Source organism: Penicillium arizonense, assembly GCF_001773325.1.
Source record: "Penicillium arizonense strain CBS 141311 chromosome Unknown PENARI_contig030, whole genome shotgun sequence".
Taxonomy (NCBI): domain Eukaryota; kingdom Fungi; phylum Ascomycota; class Eurotiomycetes; order Eurotiales; family Aspergillaceae; genus Penicillium; species Penicillium arizonense.
Window position 1 is genome coordinate 34,804 of NW_019173307.1, and position 15,320 is coordinate 50,123.

General features: G+C 45.6%; 4 protein-coding genes across 4 annotated transcripts; 2 read left to right on the top strand and 2 right to left on the bottom strand.

Moving 5' to 3' along the window:
- Positions 1-543: 543 nt before the first annotated feature.
- On the bottom strand, positions 544-1,499 carry PENARI_c030G09511 (uncharacterized protein; the record flags this gene model as incomplete). The annotated part of the gene is made up of 2 exons (XM_022636418.1): positions 544-1,375; positions 1,444-1,499. The coding sequence occupies 2 exons, from the start codon at positions 1,497-1,499 to the stop codon at positions 544-546; spliced, it is 888 nt and encodes a 295-aa protein (XP_022483762.1).
- A 754-nt stretch (positions 1,500-2,253) lies between these two features.
- Positions 2,254-4,122, top strand: PENARI_c030G07535 (uncharacterized protein; the record flags this gene model as incomplete). Its single annotated transcript, XM_022636403.1, has 1 exon — positions 2,254-4,122. The coding sequence occupies one exon, from the start codon at positions 2,254-2,256 to the stop codon at positions 4,120-4,122; it is 1,869 nt and encodes a 622-aa protein (XP_022483707.1).
- A 1,059-nt stretch (positions 4,123-5,181) lies between these two features.
- Positions 5,182-7,968, bottom strand: PENARI_c030G04092 (uncharacterized protein; the record flags this gene model as incomplete). Its single annotated transcript, XM_022636381.1, has 10 exons — positions 5,182-5,263; positions 5,321-5,439; positions 5,492-5,658; positions 5,720-5,905; positions 5,964-6,008; positions 6,065-7,026; positions 7,091-7,175; positions 7,233-7,415; positions 7,740-7,844; positions 7,908-7,968. 10 exons carry the CDS (start codon positions 7,966-7,968, stop codon positions 5,182-5,184), a joined length of 1,995 nt encoding a protein of 664 aa, XP_022483738.1.
- Positions 7,969-9,682: 1,714 nt separating this feature from the next.
- On the top strand, positions 9,683-11,219 carry PENARI_c030G05156 (bifunctional terpene synthase/polyprenyl synthetase family protein; the record flags this gene model as incomplete). The annotated part of the gene is made up of 2 exons (XM_022636389.1): positions 9,683-9,756; positions 9,815-11,219. 2 exons carry the CDS (start codon positions 9,683-9,685, stop codon positions 11,217-11,219), a joined length of 1,479 nt encoding a protein of 492 aa, XP_022483713.1.
- Between the last annotated feature and the right edge of the window lie 4,101 nt (positions 11,220-15,320).

The following is a 15,320-nucleotide window of genomic DNA, read 5'->3' on the forward strand; positions in this document are numbered from 1 at the left end:
AAGACAGCACAGACAAGCAAGAACCAGTCTGGTGTAATTATCTCCAACTAAGCTTGGAAGTCGATCCTTTGTTATGGTTACCGGTTTATTCTTGGTGGTACATCCACCATGGCGAGGATCCTTCTCGGAAATTGCATCTTGTGTGTCCAAATCCGACCAGGGGTGTGGTTGGCTGTCATCCGACTCCCACTGTACAAAGGAATGCCACAAGCCAATCTCGAGCAAGCAAACCCCCAGGTTGTATATATCAGCTGCATGATGTACGCTTCTTCGGTCCATTGCCCCTGGCGTACAGGGTGACGATATATGTTCTTATGCTACTCAAGATCTCCCATGAGATCCCGTCTGACCGTGGGCATGTCGAATACGCTCGAAGCCAATAAGGAAGGATGGCCCCACATCAGTGATAACATCTTTTGATTACGATTATTGTTTCAGGGCGGATACCCTTGTGGACGAATCCTGTCGTGTGGACAAACATAACTGATCTTGCGAGCTGCTTAGAAAGTTGAATGCGTTTTGTCAAAGATAACTTTGCATTGCTCAACAGAAGGCTTCGCAATGTCTGGGATATTTGAGCTTGTCCAGTATGTCCAAAATGTATTCAAATTGTGTGGTTGGGGAGGTTTGTGCAGAATCATGATGGACCTCAACTGCGCCGACGCATTTGAGAAGACCAAAGGAGCCTGGGTCAACATGCATGAGCATGCGCGCCAGATCTCGGACATGGCTTTTGACTGTCTGGAGGTTGGCGTTCATTCCATAGTTTGTTCTGTCCAACAGGACCCGACGTCCATTGTATCGTGCGGTATAAGTATTCGTGCCCGATATTTTATCGCGGTCCATCCCCGTAGAGTCTTCCGACTTGAAAATCGAGTCCGTAGAGTCATTTCTCTGTTCGGAGACGCCACGAATAGCGTTTCTGATCTGGATGAGTCTCGTCGAGAAAGGGGTGCTCCCTCCATCGTGAAGTTTCTCATCAATATTCGAGGCTGATAGAAGTGTGATTAAATACCATGATGGATCAAACCTTCGCTGCCATTGTTCCAGATCGGCCACGATCTTTTTGAGGCTTTTTACTAGGTACAGCACTTTGGCTCTTTCCAGAGGCTTGGAGCTTGATAGCTGGCGATCATTGCTCTTTTGAAGTATATCCCGAGCCCAATGAATCTGCTGATAGAAACCTTGGATGGCATCTGCATAGTGCGCTTGTAACGAAGGATATAACGAAGAGGCAGAGCTCCATAGTCGTCCCAATAAGGTGACCTGTACCTCTGTTTTGAGCCAAATTCCTTCGATGATCAATGCCAGCTGCTCGATGTCCTTGCTGAGGGTCCGTATTTCTCGACAAATTTTGACGAGTACTTTACCATATCTAGAAAGCGATAGCAAAGATAACTGTCAGCAAATCTTTTCATTTGACTTGACTCCGGAGATTGTTACTTGACACAAAAATCCAACGTCCCAGCAACAGCTAGCGCCAATGACACAGCCTCCATTTCGAGTTCGCCGATAGTCTTCAAGCTGGGTCATGGACAGTGGGTAATAAGTACGAAAACATTAAGCCAAAAAAAAACAAATGAAGTTGTATCACTAGCAATCGGATCCAATTGTGTGGAGGAAAGTCTGGGTGAGGTTCTCACAGAGGAAGACAGCCCACCTGGACTTGGATGCTCAAGCTTGACAGAGATTTCAATATCAAAAGGATCCGGAGTCTCCTACATATTGATAAAAGAAATTTTGACACGATCTTAACCTACCACCAAAATGGCGTCGTCGATCACATCTGCCCTAACGGGGATTACAATTGCACTCCAAATTCTGACTGTTACCAAATGTAGCCTTTGCAGCCTTTCTGGCCAGGATTAAATGTCGCAACTGGACTCAATGTTGACGTGAAAGAGTAGAGAATATGCAGTCAATCATTCAAAGTTTGCATTTGTCTCTATAACACGCAAAACATTATCGGCCCAGGTGAGGCCCCTATTCACTAAGCGAATGTAGGGTATTGATATCACACTCAACGCTGCAGGAATAAACTAGGCTACTACTTGTATGATAAACTAATGCATGTCTCAAGGTAAAAATTGGGGTGGAGGGGTAATCTACTTCACCAAGCCCATCAAGGCCCTGAGGATCCGAAGATGACTCAGCAGGGCTCGCGACAAAAAAGAGCTCCATAAATAACGGCTTCCCGCGATTGAAGAATTCTCATAGAGACTTTGGTGAGACAATTGACTATCGTTATTTCGCATGACCTTCAATCGCCCCCTACCCATTTCCGGGGCGTGGGAGCACCCTGATGCTTACATTGAGGCTCTCCTCTGCTTCTCCACTACATCTGTGCTTTTTATGAACTTGTGCGGTGGCGTGCACATGGTCGACTTTTTGACCCGAGAGCCCGACCTCTATACAGCAATTCTGCCAAAAGATTGGATTTTTTTTTTCGAACAGCATGATATTCAAGATATCATTCGTCTACTCCTACGAGAGGACATTGAGCACTTACGAGGCGCCGGCGAGCCTTCCGAAAATCAAAGCAGCCGTACTTGGAATGGAGGAGCATTCCCACCCCAGAGCCTCTTGGACTACATTTTCAAGATCCGTCTACTGACACTCCAACGAGAAATGTACATCTCATCTTCGAAGAGAACCGAATTACCAAAACAAGTTGCCATGCATATGAACCGAAAAAAAGTACACGAGGTTGAACGCTTTTCTCAACATGTCGCGTCTCTATCAGACACTGTCAATAAGCGTCGCGGTGAGAAAGTCACTCATATTGTGGATTTTGGGTCTGGACAGAACTATCTTGGACGGACACTGGCCAGCTCGCCTTACTACAAGCATATCATCGCGATTGAGCGCAAGCATCAGTACATCAGCGGTGCAAAGAGCATGGATGTTCGAGCCAAGTTGGCAAAGAACCCGAACGCCCGATATTTCCACAAGGACAAAAGTTCATGTGATGGCTACGACGGGTCTCCAGAAGTGACTGTTTCTGAAACGACGGATACCTCCCAACCAACGATAGAGGGCTCGCGGGTCTCAGACCTTCCTTTTTTCGAGATGCTGGGCGATATTAGCCTTCAACCTGACGAGCTACTGGGATCCCCCACCAAAGGCCCATTACAAGAAAAGGTACCGAAGCCAGAGATCCATACCCGTGGTACGCTCAGCTATATTGAGCATGAAATCCAAGATGGCTACTTGGAGCCCATTATCGACCATATTATCCATCCAACCCCCGCTGAAGCTTCTCATGGGAAAAGCAAAGAAGAGAGCGATGCTAGATTGATGGTCGTGTCCCTTCACTCGTGCGGAAACCTTGTTCACCATGGTCTACGATCCCTGATTCTAAATCCTTCGATTGTGGCTGTCGCTATGATCGGCTGTTGCTACAATCTGTTGACGGAACGCCTCGGTCCAAACACACATGACCTCCCTATTCTTCAATCCCTCCACCCTCGTCTTAAAGAGACTGGAACTTCATACGATCCGCATGGGTTCCCTATGTCTAAATACTACGAGAATTACCGAAGTCCCGGAGCAACGACCGGCGTGAAGCTTAACATCACAGCTCGTGCACTGGCCATGCAAGCTCCATACAACTGGGGCTTCAATGACAGTGAAGTGTCCTTTACCCGTCACTTCTTCCGTGCTCTTCTCCAGCGTATTCTCGTTGATCGAAGAATTCTTCCTAAGCCCTCTGTGCCGGAAGACGCCTTCTCTGACGGAACCTACCCAGAAGCTAAAACCAACACTATTCTCATTGGAGCTTTACCTAAAGCTGCTTTTAAGTCCTTTACTGCGTATATTCGTGCTGCGACGATCAAAATGAGTCGAGACCCAATATACGGTTCCCAGGTGCAGGAGCATATTGCTACCCTGACTGATGAGGAGATTCATTGCTACGAGACTCAGTACCACCACGTGAGGAAACATATGAGTGTTGTGTGGAGCTTAATGGCGTTCAGTGCTCAGCTTGTCGAGGCTATCATTGTTGTGGATCGGTGGCAATTCCTTCGTGAACAAGACTCGGTCAAAGACTGCTGGGTTCAGCCGGTGTTCGACTACAGTGAGAGTCCGCGTAACTTGGCGGTCATTGGACTAAAAAAGTGATGAGTTGTGGGAAGAAGAGTTTTGACCTGCATTAAATTTGAATTAATTGTAGATACATATACAGGAGATCATAGCGGAAATATTTAAGTCAATTGAGATATAAATCAATCATCATCGATGAGAAGCCCTTTCAGCTCAAGTTAGAGAGCCTTCACTCACTAACTCCTAACTTACTGTGGTGTCGATACTAGCGCGATACTAAGTAGGGTTAATGCCTGTGTGAAATACCCCGACTTTTTTTAAGATTTCAGTTCACGCCATACCGTAGCTGTTCCACCGTCATCTCCATTGACACCATATCGGAGGGTTACGGTGGAGTCGTACTTAGGAAAAGTTTTGACAATTCCGGTTTAGCGCCACCGGTCCTTGTGCATGCACTGGGACTTGCTCAACAAATGGGATATCCAAGATGCCTACTAGCTGTTTCCGAACTCCTTTGGAAACTAATGCCGTCGCGCCTGAGCCAGCAGTCGATACTAACAAAATCCCGGACTGGAAATTATCCGATGGTGCCTCTACCGCACAATCAACGAAACGCAAAAGAGTACAGGAAAAGGCGGTCTTATTTGAGCGGAGACGAACTTTGCGCTCTTCAGAACGGGCAAGACGTTGATTTCAATGGTCACGTGTATCTCTGTATCTGTTGTTTTTATTCTGTCTGACAGCAACCTTCGAAATCAGATATACCTCCATACTCTCGCGAATTAATTCCTTAGCCTTAACTTAAACTATGCTAACTATGGTGTGGATGTAGATCCCCCGCCTCTAGGAATATATCTTGTATTTTACGTAATGGTTGGGACCTGTCATGATGTATTATCTGTTCACATTTTCTCCTTCACTCCTTGGCCATTACCTTGAGTGGAGGTTCGGAGGAAACAGACACTACTAGACTACTAGGCAGTGTGGGATCTTGGGATTGGCAAGGAATATTGCAATTCATGGAGTCTGAAACTATCTTCCATACCTAAATGTTGCGTGTGGATCTGCGATGCATTTAGAGACGTCTATGTATGAATTTCAAAACGAATTGTGAATTTTTTTTATAGTTAAAAATCTCTACCACCAGGCAGTTCGTGCCCGAATAACCATCAACAAGCAGCCAATAGCTCGACATAATGAGCCAATAAGCAACATCATACTATACAGACAAGCATTAGACAATTATACCCAAAAAAAGCTTTTGCCTTCCGCTTACCAGATATCAAAACCTGTGCGATTAAAGGTATACCCTGTATCCTGTGCAGCTGCGCCCAAGTCAAACAGATATGCGAAAGGTGTGACGTGCTCGCTAACAAAGGCCTCCGAGTACCACATCTAAAAAATGTGTCAATTGTGCATACATATTGATGAGTAGATGAACACCTACACCGGGACTCATATACCAAAGCCATTCCATGTGCCATCCCTTGACCGTTGGTAGACGTGGTTCCGAACCCCCAAAAACGGCAATGACAATGGTCACCAAGAGACAGACTAAGGGGCCGTTCTCACGACTAGACACTGCAGCTACGACAGAACCAATGCCGTAGATGCCTGTAGTTTTGGGCAAGTTAGTGTTCCAGTGTCTCCTATGAAACGGACGAATTGCACTCACAATAAAAGTAGAAGAAGTTGAGCACTAGTAGAATGTTAAATGAGGCATGAGGCGTTGCTAGTACCGCATATAATGTTGTATAATGGAATGCAGCAAGAAAACTTCGAGGGAGACTCGAAAGAACCTTTCCGACGAAATAAGCACCTTCTGAATGACCCGAGAGTGACTCTCGCTGGAAGATGAGAACTAGGGATTGGCGTCAGCAAGGCAAACCGAGCTATATATGAAACAATGGAGCACTTACTCTCCTCTCCGAATATACCGACACTTGGGGCGGCTGCAGCAAATGCTACGATAAACACTTCCAGTTAGTAAGGGCTGAGATAACGGAGGTCAGTGACATACTTATAGCAAGACAGCCTAGAAGCCCCAGCTGGGTCACAAGCTTGTAATTGACGGCGCTGGACAGAACCTCAAATGGTGGCAAAAACATGCCCTGAAATATCTGACCACGAAGCTCGTATATAGCCAATCCTATCAGTAATCCCGTCAGGATTCCGCCCATTATTTCCGTCAGAAACATGGCAGCCTGTCTGCTCTGCTGGATAATGTCGCGGAGAAGGCAGAGGTACACTTGTCTATACCAAGCGGCAACTCTTCTGTTGTATTTTGCCTCTAGTTCATGAAACAATGACATATTCATATTTGACTCATCATGGCAGCCTGAGGTCACAGGTTCCATCTTGTCATGTGGCAATTTTTGCTGCTTGGGGTCTACTATACCGGCGTCCGCTGGCTGGAGTTTCCCGGACACAATATCCATGATGAGATCGGCGGGATTAAGATTGGGGTTGAAAACGTATCCCTGAGCTTCAAAATGCCGTTTTGCCTCCAAGGCCTTCCCACTGTATACGGCCTTTCCCAGATCGAGAATCAGTAGATTATCCAGCGCCTCAAAGATTTCGACACGGGGTTGATGGATAACGCAGATAACGGTAAGTCCCTGGCGAGAGAACAACCTAAGCAATTCCATTATTGAAAGAGCTGCTTGAGCATCGAGTCCCGAGGTTGGTTCGTCTAAAATTAAGACTTGCGGTGCTGCAACCAGCTCCAAGGCAATGCTGACTCTCTTGCGTTCTCCTCCTGAGATGATTCGCCGCTGCTCGGAACCCACAACGCTGTGTTTGACGTTACTGAGGCCCAGGCCGTCAATTATAGCATCGACGTGCTTCTGGATTATCTCGTCATTTAATGCGCCCCCAAGCCGGATACGCGCGGAGTGAAGAATGTTCTCAAAGACAGTGAGGTGTGGGTGGATAATGTCATCTTGCGGAACAAACCCGATTAGCGTGCGAAAGTTGTGTCCTCTAGTCGGGATATTAGTGGGATCAAACTCCGAGCCACGAATATTATTGTGATTGTGATGCGTACTTGGCCAATCTCTTCTCAATTCCGTTTAAAGATAAAGACCCCGAGGTTGCCCTCACCTTGCCAACAAGTATATTGACAAGCGTTGCTATAGGACGGAAATAGTCAATTTTACATCGACTTTCCCATCTTGGTTGATACATACTTTTCCCAGAGCCAGATTGTCCCATAATACCAGTGAGACTGCTTGTTTGTGCTTTGCCATCGATTTCAGAAAGAATGAATTCAGTTGATTTTGGCTTGCGAAGGCAGACATTTCGAAATTCAAGTTCCATACCCACATTCACTGTGTCCTCTGAAAACAATAGACCTAGCCAATTTGCGGGCCCTGTCAGACAATTAGATGCCGGCTGCATTTCCAGGCGTGACTCTTGTGTTCCAGGTTCATCTTTCCCCTCTCCTCGATTTGGTCGCCTTTTAATATGTGGCCATAAAAACAGACATACCAAAAACAAGTCTAGAAGACCACAAACTAGGAATCCGAAGAAAGGAACTTCATGATCACTGCCTTCAGGGCATCTTGAAAGCTTTTTGCATTTGAGCGGTTTGACGTTACCCAGCGGGCAATAATGCCCCTTGGGGCAAAGTAACTGCTTTTTCCCGCCGAGAGGGCAGTAGTAACCTGGCCTACATATTATAGGTTCGTATACACCTTGTGGCTGAAAACAGGTATTTTGAACGGCTTGGAGTCGAGTAATAAGGCATTCAGAGGTTGGTGCGCAATAAGTTGGGGGGTGCTCCGCGGTATTGTTCAGACCTATATACAGGAGGTTTGTCAGTTTCTCTCCATCTTTATCATACGCATTTTGATGAGACGTACAGTAGAACCCAGGGTTGCAAATGTTGGAAGAAGAAAGTGCAACCGGGTTCGCACCCGACATGCAGAGGGTTGAATTCAAACTCATTCTATTTTGCTCGTATGGCTCCGTAATGAAGAACTTAGTCTGGCCTGCGCGATTTAATGAGAAATTAAATGGTGCTCATCAGATGAACATATAATCTGGAGACTGGAGAAAGAAAGCTGAAACTACATTGATAAATATGTGTTCTTTTTTCTTTCCTTTTTCCTCGTCTTTTTCCATATTAAGGACGGCAGAATTATTTTATTTGCTTTGGGAATTCGACAACGAGTATTTGCACGTAAGGGGGAGTGTACCACAGATCAGGGGGGTGGTAGGTTGTACGCTCTTTGTTGATATCGGCCCGTCTGCTATGCCAGATTGGCATCGCGGCGCCATCCACATTTCAATAGTCAATAATACACGTCAAATCCGAACCCTCAGGTGCCACTGTCTTCCACTGAAAACCACCCGCGCAGTGGCTCGTCACATTCATGACTCATCCCTTTTTGGAGATGTCATACTCGATACAGCAACAAGTAACGGGCAATAAGCAATATGGTGGGTAAATGAATATTAGTTACTTTACGGTGGATATAATGCTGAGTTATTGAAAATATGCTTTTTTTACGAACAAGAATAAACAATAAGCAACATTTATGCGGCGGCTAAACGAATATTATGGTTACTTTACGGTGGATATAATACAGTCATTACACGATAAGTTCTTTGTATACTCGGCTTCTCCTGACCAGCACATTCCTGCTGTATGTGGAATCGCCTTATATTGAATTTTTACTCGTGCGGTAATATGCTATTTTGCTTTTTATTAGCCTCTTCGGATCCTTCAAGATACGTAGTCCTAAATGAGGATGTTGCTGGGCAAGCAGCGCTGTTCCAGAACAAATATGATCTGCGAGTAAACAAAAGGGTCCAATGTATCATTACAGGGCCTAGTGGAATAACTGCGTGGGATGACCCCATATTCCCATCACTTAAAAGGCGGAGATTCCCCTTGAGTAATTTTATTTTTGTCTTCAGATTTTTAATTTAGGTTTTCCCTATTGGAACCTTGAACATTCATCAACAACCGGGCTCTGTTTCAAAGTCATTATGAAACTAAAAGTTAAAATTCGCAAAGCATTGTCTGGTAGATCACGATCTTCAATCTTGTTCACTGGACCTGACGCCGATGGTTTCTTGCACTCCGAGCCCCTGGAAAATGTTCATCAGCGACCATCCGGTGCTTTCACCGTGCTACCTAGCCGTCTCCATAAACAGGATGCGCAAACAGTCGAATCAGCAAAATTGTTTAGTACTGAGATGATGGCGGCGATATCTGGACGACGATCAGACCTCCCTTGCCATGTGGGCTCTTGTGTTGGCCACATGTCCAGTCTCTTATACCCCGAATGCCTACCAGAAAGGCTAGATACAGTTGCTATGATATTGGAGGGAGGTACTATTCATGATGGTATGAATATTAACACCATTTTCGATTTATTCAATTGTAGGATGAGCAATGCTAATCTAAAGGAAAGATATTGTCGAACGAGATGACCTGGAACCTGCAATGGATCATCACCGCATGGTTACCTCAATTCTGGGTATGACTCAGGGAGTCGGTGCCATCCAATCGGTACGAGGTCTAAGGGGGAAAGAATTTGTGTCGAAAGTGGCGCTTGAGTTTATTGCGAGATATGGAACAGAAGGTAAAGTCCTGGGGGAAAAAATTTTGGAGTTTTGGCTTCGGCCGATGGTGTTTGTGAACTCAAACCCCACCACTTTCGAAGATTCTGTATCCAACCGAATCGTAAATATTGGAACGAGGTATGTCTGGCATTGCCACGGTACGGTGTGGAAATAATTTCTTCTGACCTGAGTATAGGGCGATATGGGGCATCCTTGAATTCTCTCTTGGCATTCTGTTGTCAGATGACGAGATGAAACAGATTAAACACATTGTGGATGTCGCTGATCGGATTTTCGCCAACACAAACGACTACTTTAGTTGGGAAGTTGAGCGAGACAATGGCAACAGGGTACAAAACTCGATAAAGGTATTAATGGAGACAGAGGGCAGATCCGAGGAGCAAGCCAAAGAGAAGCTCAAAAACGCAATCCTGAAGGACGAGAAGAACTATCAGCACTTGTCGAAACAGTTCTTCCAGTCATCCCCAAATGCCCCACCTCATGTGCAGAGATTTATTGCGATGCTTGAGCTTCTGCTCGGCGGTCATCATATCTGGTCCGCTGCCTGTGAAAGATACAAGGTCCGCACCATATCAGATGGGAAAGGAATAGATATATGTACGATCGAGGAAAAGAGCGAGAATATGGCCACTCAATCCTCCAGTTGTTCAACTCTGGACGATTCCGCTCTGTTGGATCCTGTGCACTACATCCAGTCTCTCCCATCAAAGAATATGAGATCGAAAGTCATCGATGCCTTAAATATCTGGTTTCGACTGCCCGACGACAATCTGGATACGGTAAAAAGCGTGATTGATGATATTCATAACTCAACCCTGATACTTGATGACATCCAGGATGCATCGTTTCTACGACGGGGATTTGCCACAGCCCATCAAGTCTTTGGCCCAGGCCAATGCATTAACAGTGCTACTTATATGGTAGCACGAGCCGCATCCAGGCTTGCTACACATCAGGTTCAGCATCCGCAATTAGTCCAAATCCTCCTTCATGGTCTGAAGCAGCTGGCCATAGGCCAGAGCTGGGATCTCAATTGGAAGGTCACTGGACACTGTCCGTCTACTGCAGAATACTTGGCTATGGTGGATGGCAAGACTGGAGCTATGTTTGAGTTGATTATCCAGATGATGCAAGACTTTTCATCAATCCCAAATTGGCCGATCTCCGAGTTAAATCAGCTTGCAAAACTCCTTGGCCGATGGTATCAGATACGAGACGACTATCAGAACCTACAAGATGAACAGTATACGTCGCAGAAGGGATATTGTGAGGATTTGGATGAAGGGAAGCTGTCATATCCTCTCACAGTGTGTTGCGGACTTGATCCAATGGCCCAAAGAGTCATCATGGGAATTTTCCGACAACGGCAAAGTGGAACACCGCTTGCACTAAATGTCAAGACGCAGATCCTCGATATATTTCGGCACACGGGTGCACTTCAGCAGACATGGGAGGACCTCGAAAATCTCGAGAGGAAAGGTGGAGCCGCTCTTTCAAACTTGGAAGCTATAACCGGGGAGCCAAATCCAAAATTCCGTGCAATTGTGAGTCTCCTAGGCGATATACCACGTCCTACATAAGACTGCCAATAGGAAGGATCCCAGTTGATATGGCTGTGGTTGATGGAAGGTAGAAGAATGATCATCAGCCATGTTTCACCATTATATTTGTTTTTGGGTGGTATCCAGTGCCGCCCTTAGAATAGTCTATTTTTTTTATCCTTATTCATGACAACGTCTTTGCATTATCTCCATAGAAACCCTTCAAAATCAATACATAAGCTGATGTTTGACAGAATCACTGAGAAATTTTCTCCAGGTATTATCCCGACTCATCACGTCACGGTGAGCGGAGTAGTCCTCCTGATTAATAGGAGGGAAATGAGTCAAGTGTATTTCTCGTAGGATAGTAGTTCGTTAACAGCGTGACAGATATTAGCTTCTTAATCTTATTAATAAGAAATAGCAACATAAAAAACTGTTAACAAATCCTAGAAAGATCACTTAACCTATAACACTTCTAGAACAGCCCTATTCTGTCACACAGAGCGTTTTAAGCACACAGCACACTTAACCCGGTATCACTCTTAGTAGAGCTAGAGGAGCTCTTCTTAGATTGCTGTATAGATTTTAAGAATTCCACTCTTATAATAATTTAGACACATTAGCTCTTGCAATTCAAAGCATAGTTCTAACAATCGGATATCCCTCGATGAACAACTCCGTCTCTACTATTATTAGCAAGCTATATTTATATGAATACATGGTGGCTTTACCTTAAAACTGTTGCGAACTACTAATATTCTTCTATCTCCTATGAATTATCAACCTCAATACTTATAGAGAGATTCTATACCGCTTATTTGGATGGAGTATATGCCCGGGAAGTGCAAGCGATACATTGAAATAACCGGGGATATTATACGGACGACTGGGCTTTACGAAGAATAGCGGTAACTATACGTATTAACATATAGGAGTAATGTATTCTTTCTGGATGATGGCAAACATACACCGATGCAAAATATGTTATCGAGCTTGGTGTTTGTAAGTAGATTTTGACAGTGATGACCTGCAGGGATCTAAGAGCGAATCTACATCTCCAATATCTGTGCTTGACACTGTTTCCTGGTAAGCCTTACTCTCGGTCTGATACTGTCTTGAATGTGAACATACCATTTGCCAGTAAGGCCCCTTGTTTCGAAGCAGCTCGTGATGCGTCCCCCTTTCCAAAATCTCCGACCCCTGATGTGAGACACTCTCCCCAAAGACAAATATACTATCTGCCTTTTGGATGGTGGCCAGTCTGTGCGCGACAGCGATGATAGTCATATTGCGTTTCACGGCTAGGCGCTCCATCGCCTCCTGGATGAGTTTCTCAGACTGAGAGTCTAAACTGGACGTTGCCTCGTCTAAAAGAAGAACGAGCGGCCTCCGGACCAGAGCCCGTGCAATACACAGACGCTGTTTCTGGCCGCCACTGAGCGATGTTTGCGCGCTGACACCAAGATTCGTGAGGTAGCCGCTGGGAAGGGATAGGATGAAATCATGAATTTCGGCATCTTGGCATGCTCGCACCATCTGTTCTTGCATGAGCTCGTCGTCCGTGTTGTCAAGACCCAGGAGTAGATTGTCTTGGATGGTGCCGTCGAATAGCCTTGGCTCCTGCGCGACAAGAGAAATGCATCTTCGGTAGGAAGAGAGCTCTATAGAGCGGATATCACGTCCATTGAATAGGATAGAGCCGTGTGTGGGCTCGTAGAATCTTTCGAGTAATGAGATGACAGTGGACTTCCCAGCGCCAGAGGGTCCAACAAATGCAACGAATTGACCGCTCGGGATTGATACGCTGAGATTGGAAAATGCTGCAACATTCCGAGAAGAATATTTAAAAGTAACGTTTCGGAACTCGATATCAGCGGTGCGGTTCTGGTCAGGGAAGAAAAGCGGTTCTGTCGTGGACATTTGAAGTTGACGGTTGGCTGTCAATCGGGTACTGAGAATACGGTTGATAGAGGCCTTGGCCTGAGCGATGTTGGGACCAAAGCTGAAGAATTGCCCCGCAGACTGGCCGCCTTGAATGATAGCAATATATACCACAAAGAATCCGGTGGTATCGTATTCACGAGATGCCAACAGCTGTCCACCGTACCAGAAAGTGAGAGCCATTGCGCATAGTTCCACACTGTCTGAAAACGAAAAAACAAGGGTTGCATACCAGGCTTTTCGAAGTGCTTTTTTTCTTTGCCGCTGCAGCAGATCCGAATACCGTTTGATAATGTGATCCTCCATGGTCAAAGAAGTGACAGTTCTAAATCCACGCATTGCTTCGGCTGCAAACTTCGAACTGTCTTTGTACACTTCAGCGTTTAAAGATTCAAACATGATCTCGTAGCGGATGCGCATGAAAGCAGACAGGAAGAGGAACGGCATTGCGGCAAAAAATGTAACAGCTGCCAATTTCCATCCAAAGATGAAAGATATGATGACACATCCGATGACGTTAAAAACAGATATCAGAGGAAAGACTCCGGTAGGGCCAAATAGCTCTTGGATTTGCCTTGGATCTGTTGATAACCGGGATACCAAGCTGCCAGAGGCGTTCTCCTCCCGGTCGAAATATGACACGGACTCTCGGACCATATTCATAAAATAATCCTTGCGATACGTGGACACGACAAACTACCTTTGGTTAGAGGTTCATTCCAATCAGAAGAAGTGGGCGAACTCACCATTGAGATAGAGTTTGAGGCCCATCCCAAGATAAAATAGAATGCAGCTATGGCGAGAGCCAAGATGAAGAACATCAATGCCCAGAAATTAGCTGCATTCACGAGTTTCTGTCCTGTAAACTGGAAGACCTGAATTAACTGCGCAAACAGCCAGCTTTGCAGCGCATATCCCGCTGTTAAATTTAGTCAGTTTAAAGTGTGCAACAAGGGTACACGATACTTACAGCCCGCTCCCATGGCTCCCACGATGATAAAAATATATAAAATCCAATGGCTCTGATGTTCACGGGCGATGACGCAAAACGAGCGAAAGAATCCAAATTTCTTGGACTCACGACTGGTTTGCAGATCTTCTTCTTCTTCTTCTTCAATCTCGTGAATGGAGTATTCTTGAGGCTCAATCTCCTCCTTAGGGATAATCATATCGTCGCATTCATCTTCGTTGTCGAGAGCTTCAAGTGGTTCAAGTTGTTGCGCACCAACCATGCCATGATACATCTGCCCTCTCTTTATGAGGTCCTTGTGCGTTCCATTTTCAACATTAACTCCATCCTTCATCACAATAATGTTGTCTGCTCGACGGACGGTGGAGAGGCGGTGTGCAATTATGACTGTCGTGCGATATTTTGATATATGGTCAAGAGCAGCTTGGACGACCTTTTCAGCGCGAACATCGATTGAACTAGTCGCTTCATCGAATATTAAGATCGAGGGTTGCCCGACGATGCTCCGTGCAATAGCGAGTCGTTGGCGTTGACCCCCGCTTAAGGTGATCCCGCCTTCACCGATGACAGTTGAATAGTCCTGCCACAGCATCGTCAGCAACGTTTCGGTTGATAATGGAGAAGAATAGATATTCGGACATGGGGAATTACCTGAGGTAGCCGTCCGATAAATTCGTCTGCAAAGGCCTCCTTGCACGCTTCCACTACGAGTTCCATTTTCACGGCCTCGGGTTCATTTTCCCATTTCGACCCAATCAGCCCAAAAACAACGTTGTTGTGGATGGAGTCATTGAACAGAAATGGCTCCTGTTGAACTAGTCCGATCTGTGATCTCCACCATTTCAGATCTAATTCGTTGATGCAATGATTGCCCACATTAATCTCTCCCGAGAGGGTATCTTTTGTTGAATCTGATGATGATTCATCGCCCAGTTGATACCATCTCTCAAGCAACGCGACCACGGTGCTCTTTCCAGAGCCTGAAGGCCCCACTAGTGCTGTTGTTTTGCCGCTTTTGATTGTCGCGTTGAATCCATTCAGAGCATATATTCCTGGCCTTGTTGGATAGGTAAATGAAACATCTCGAAATATGATATCGGCGTGACTGAGTGCATCCTGGTCTCTAAGGCCAGCTGTAGAAATTTTCTTTGAGTCAATGATGCTGAAAAAGGCACCTGAGGCACTGATTGCCTTTGTAATGGCCATGAGCGGCGAAGCGATACTCC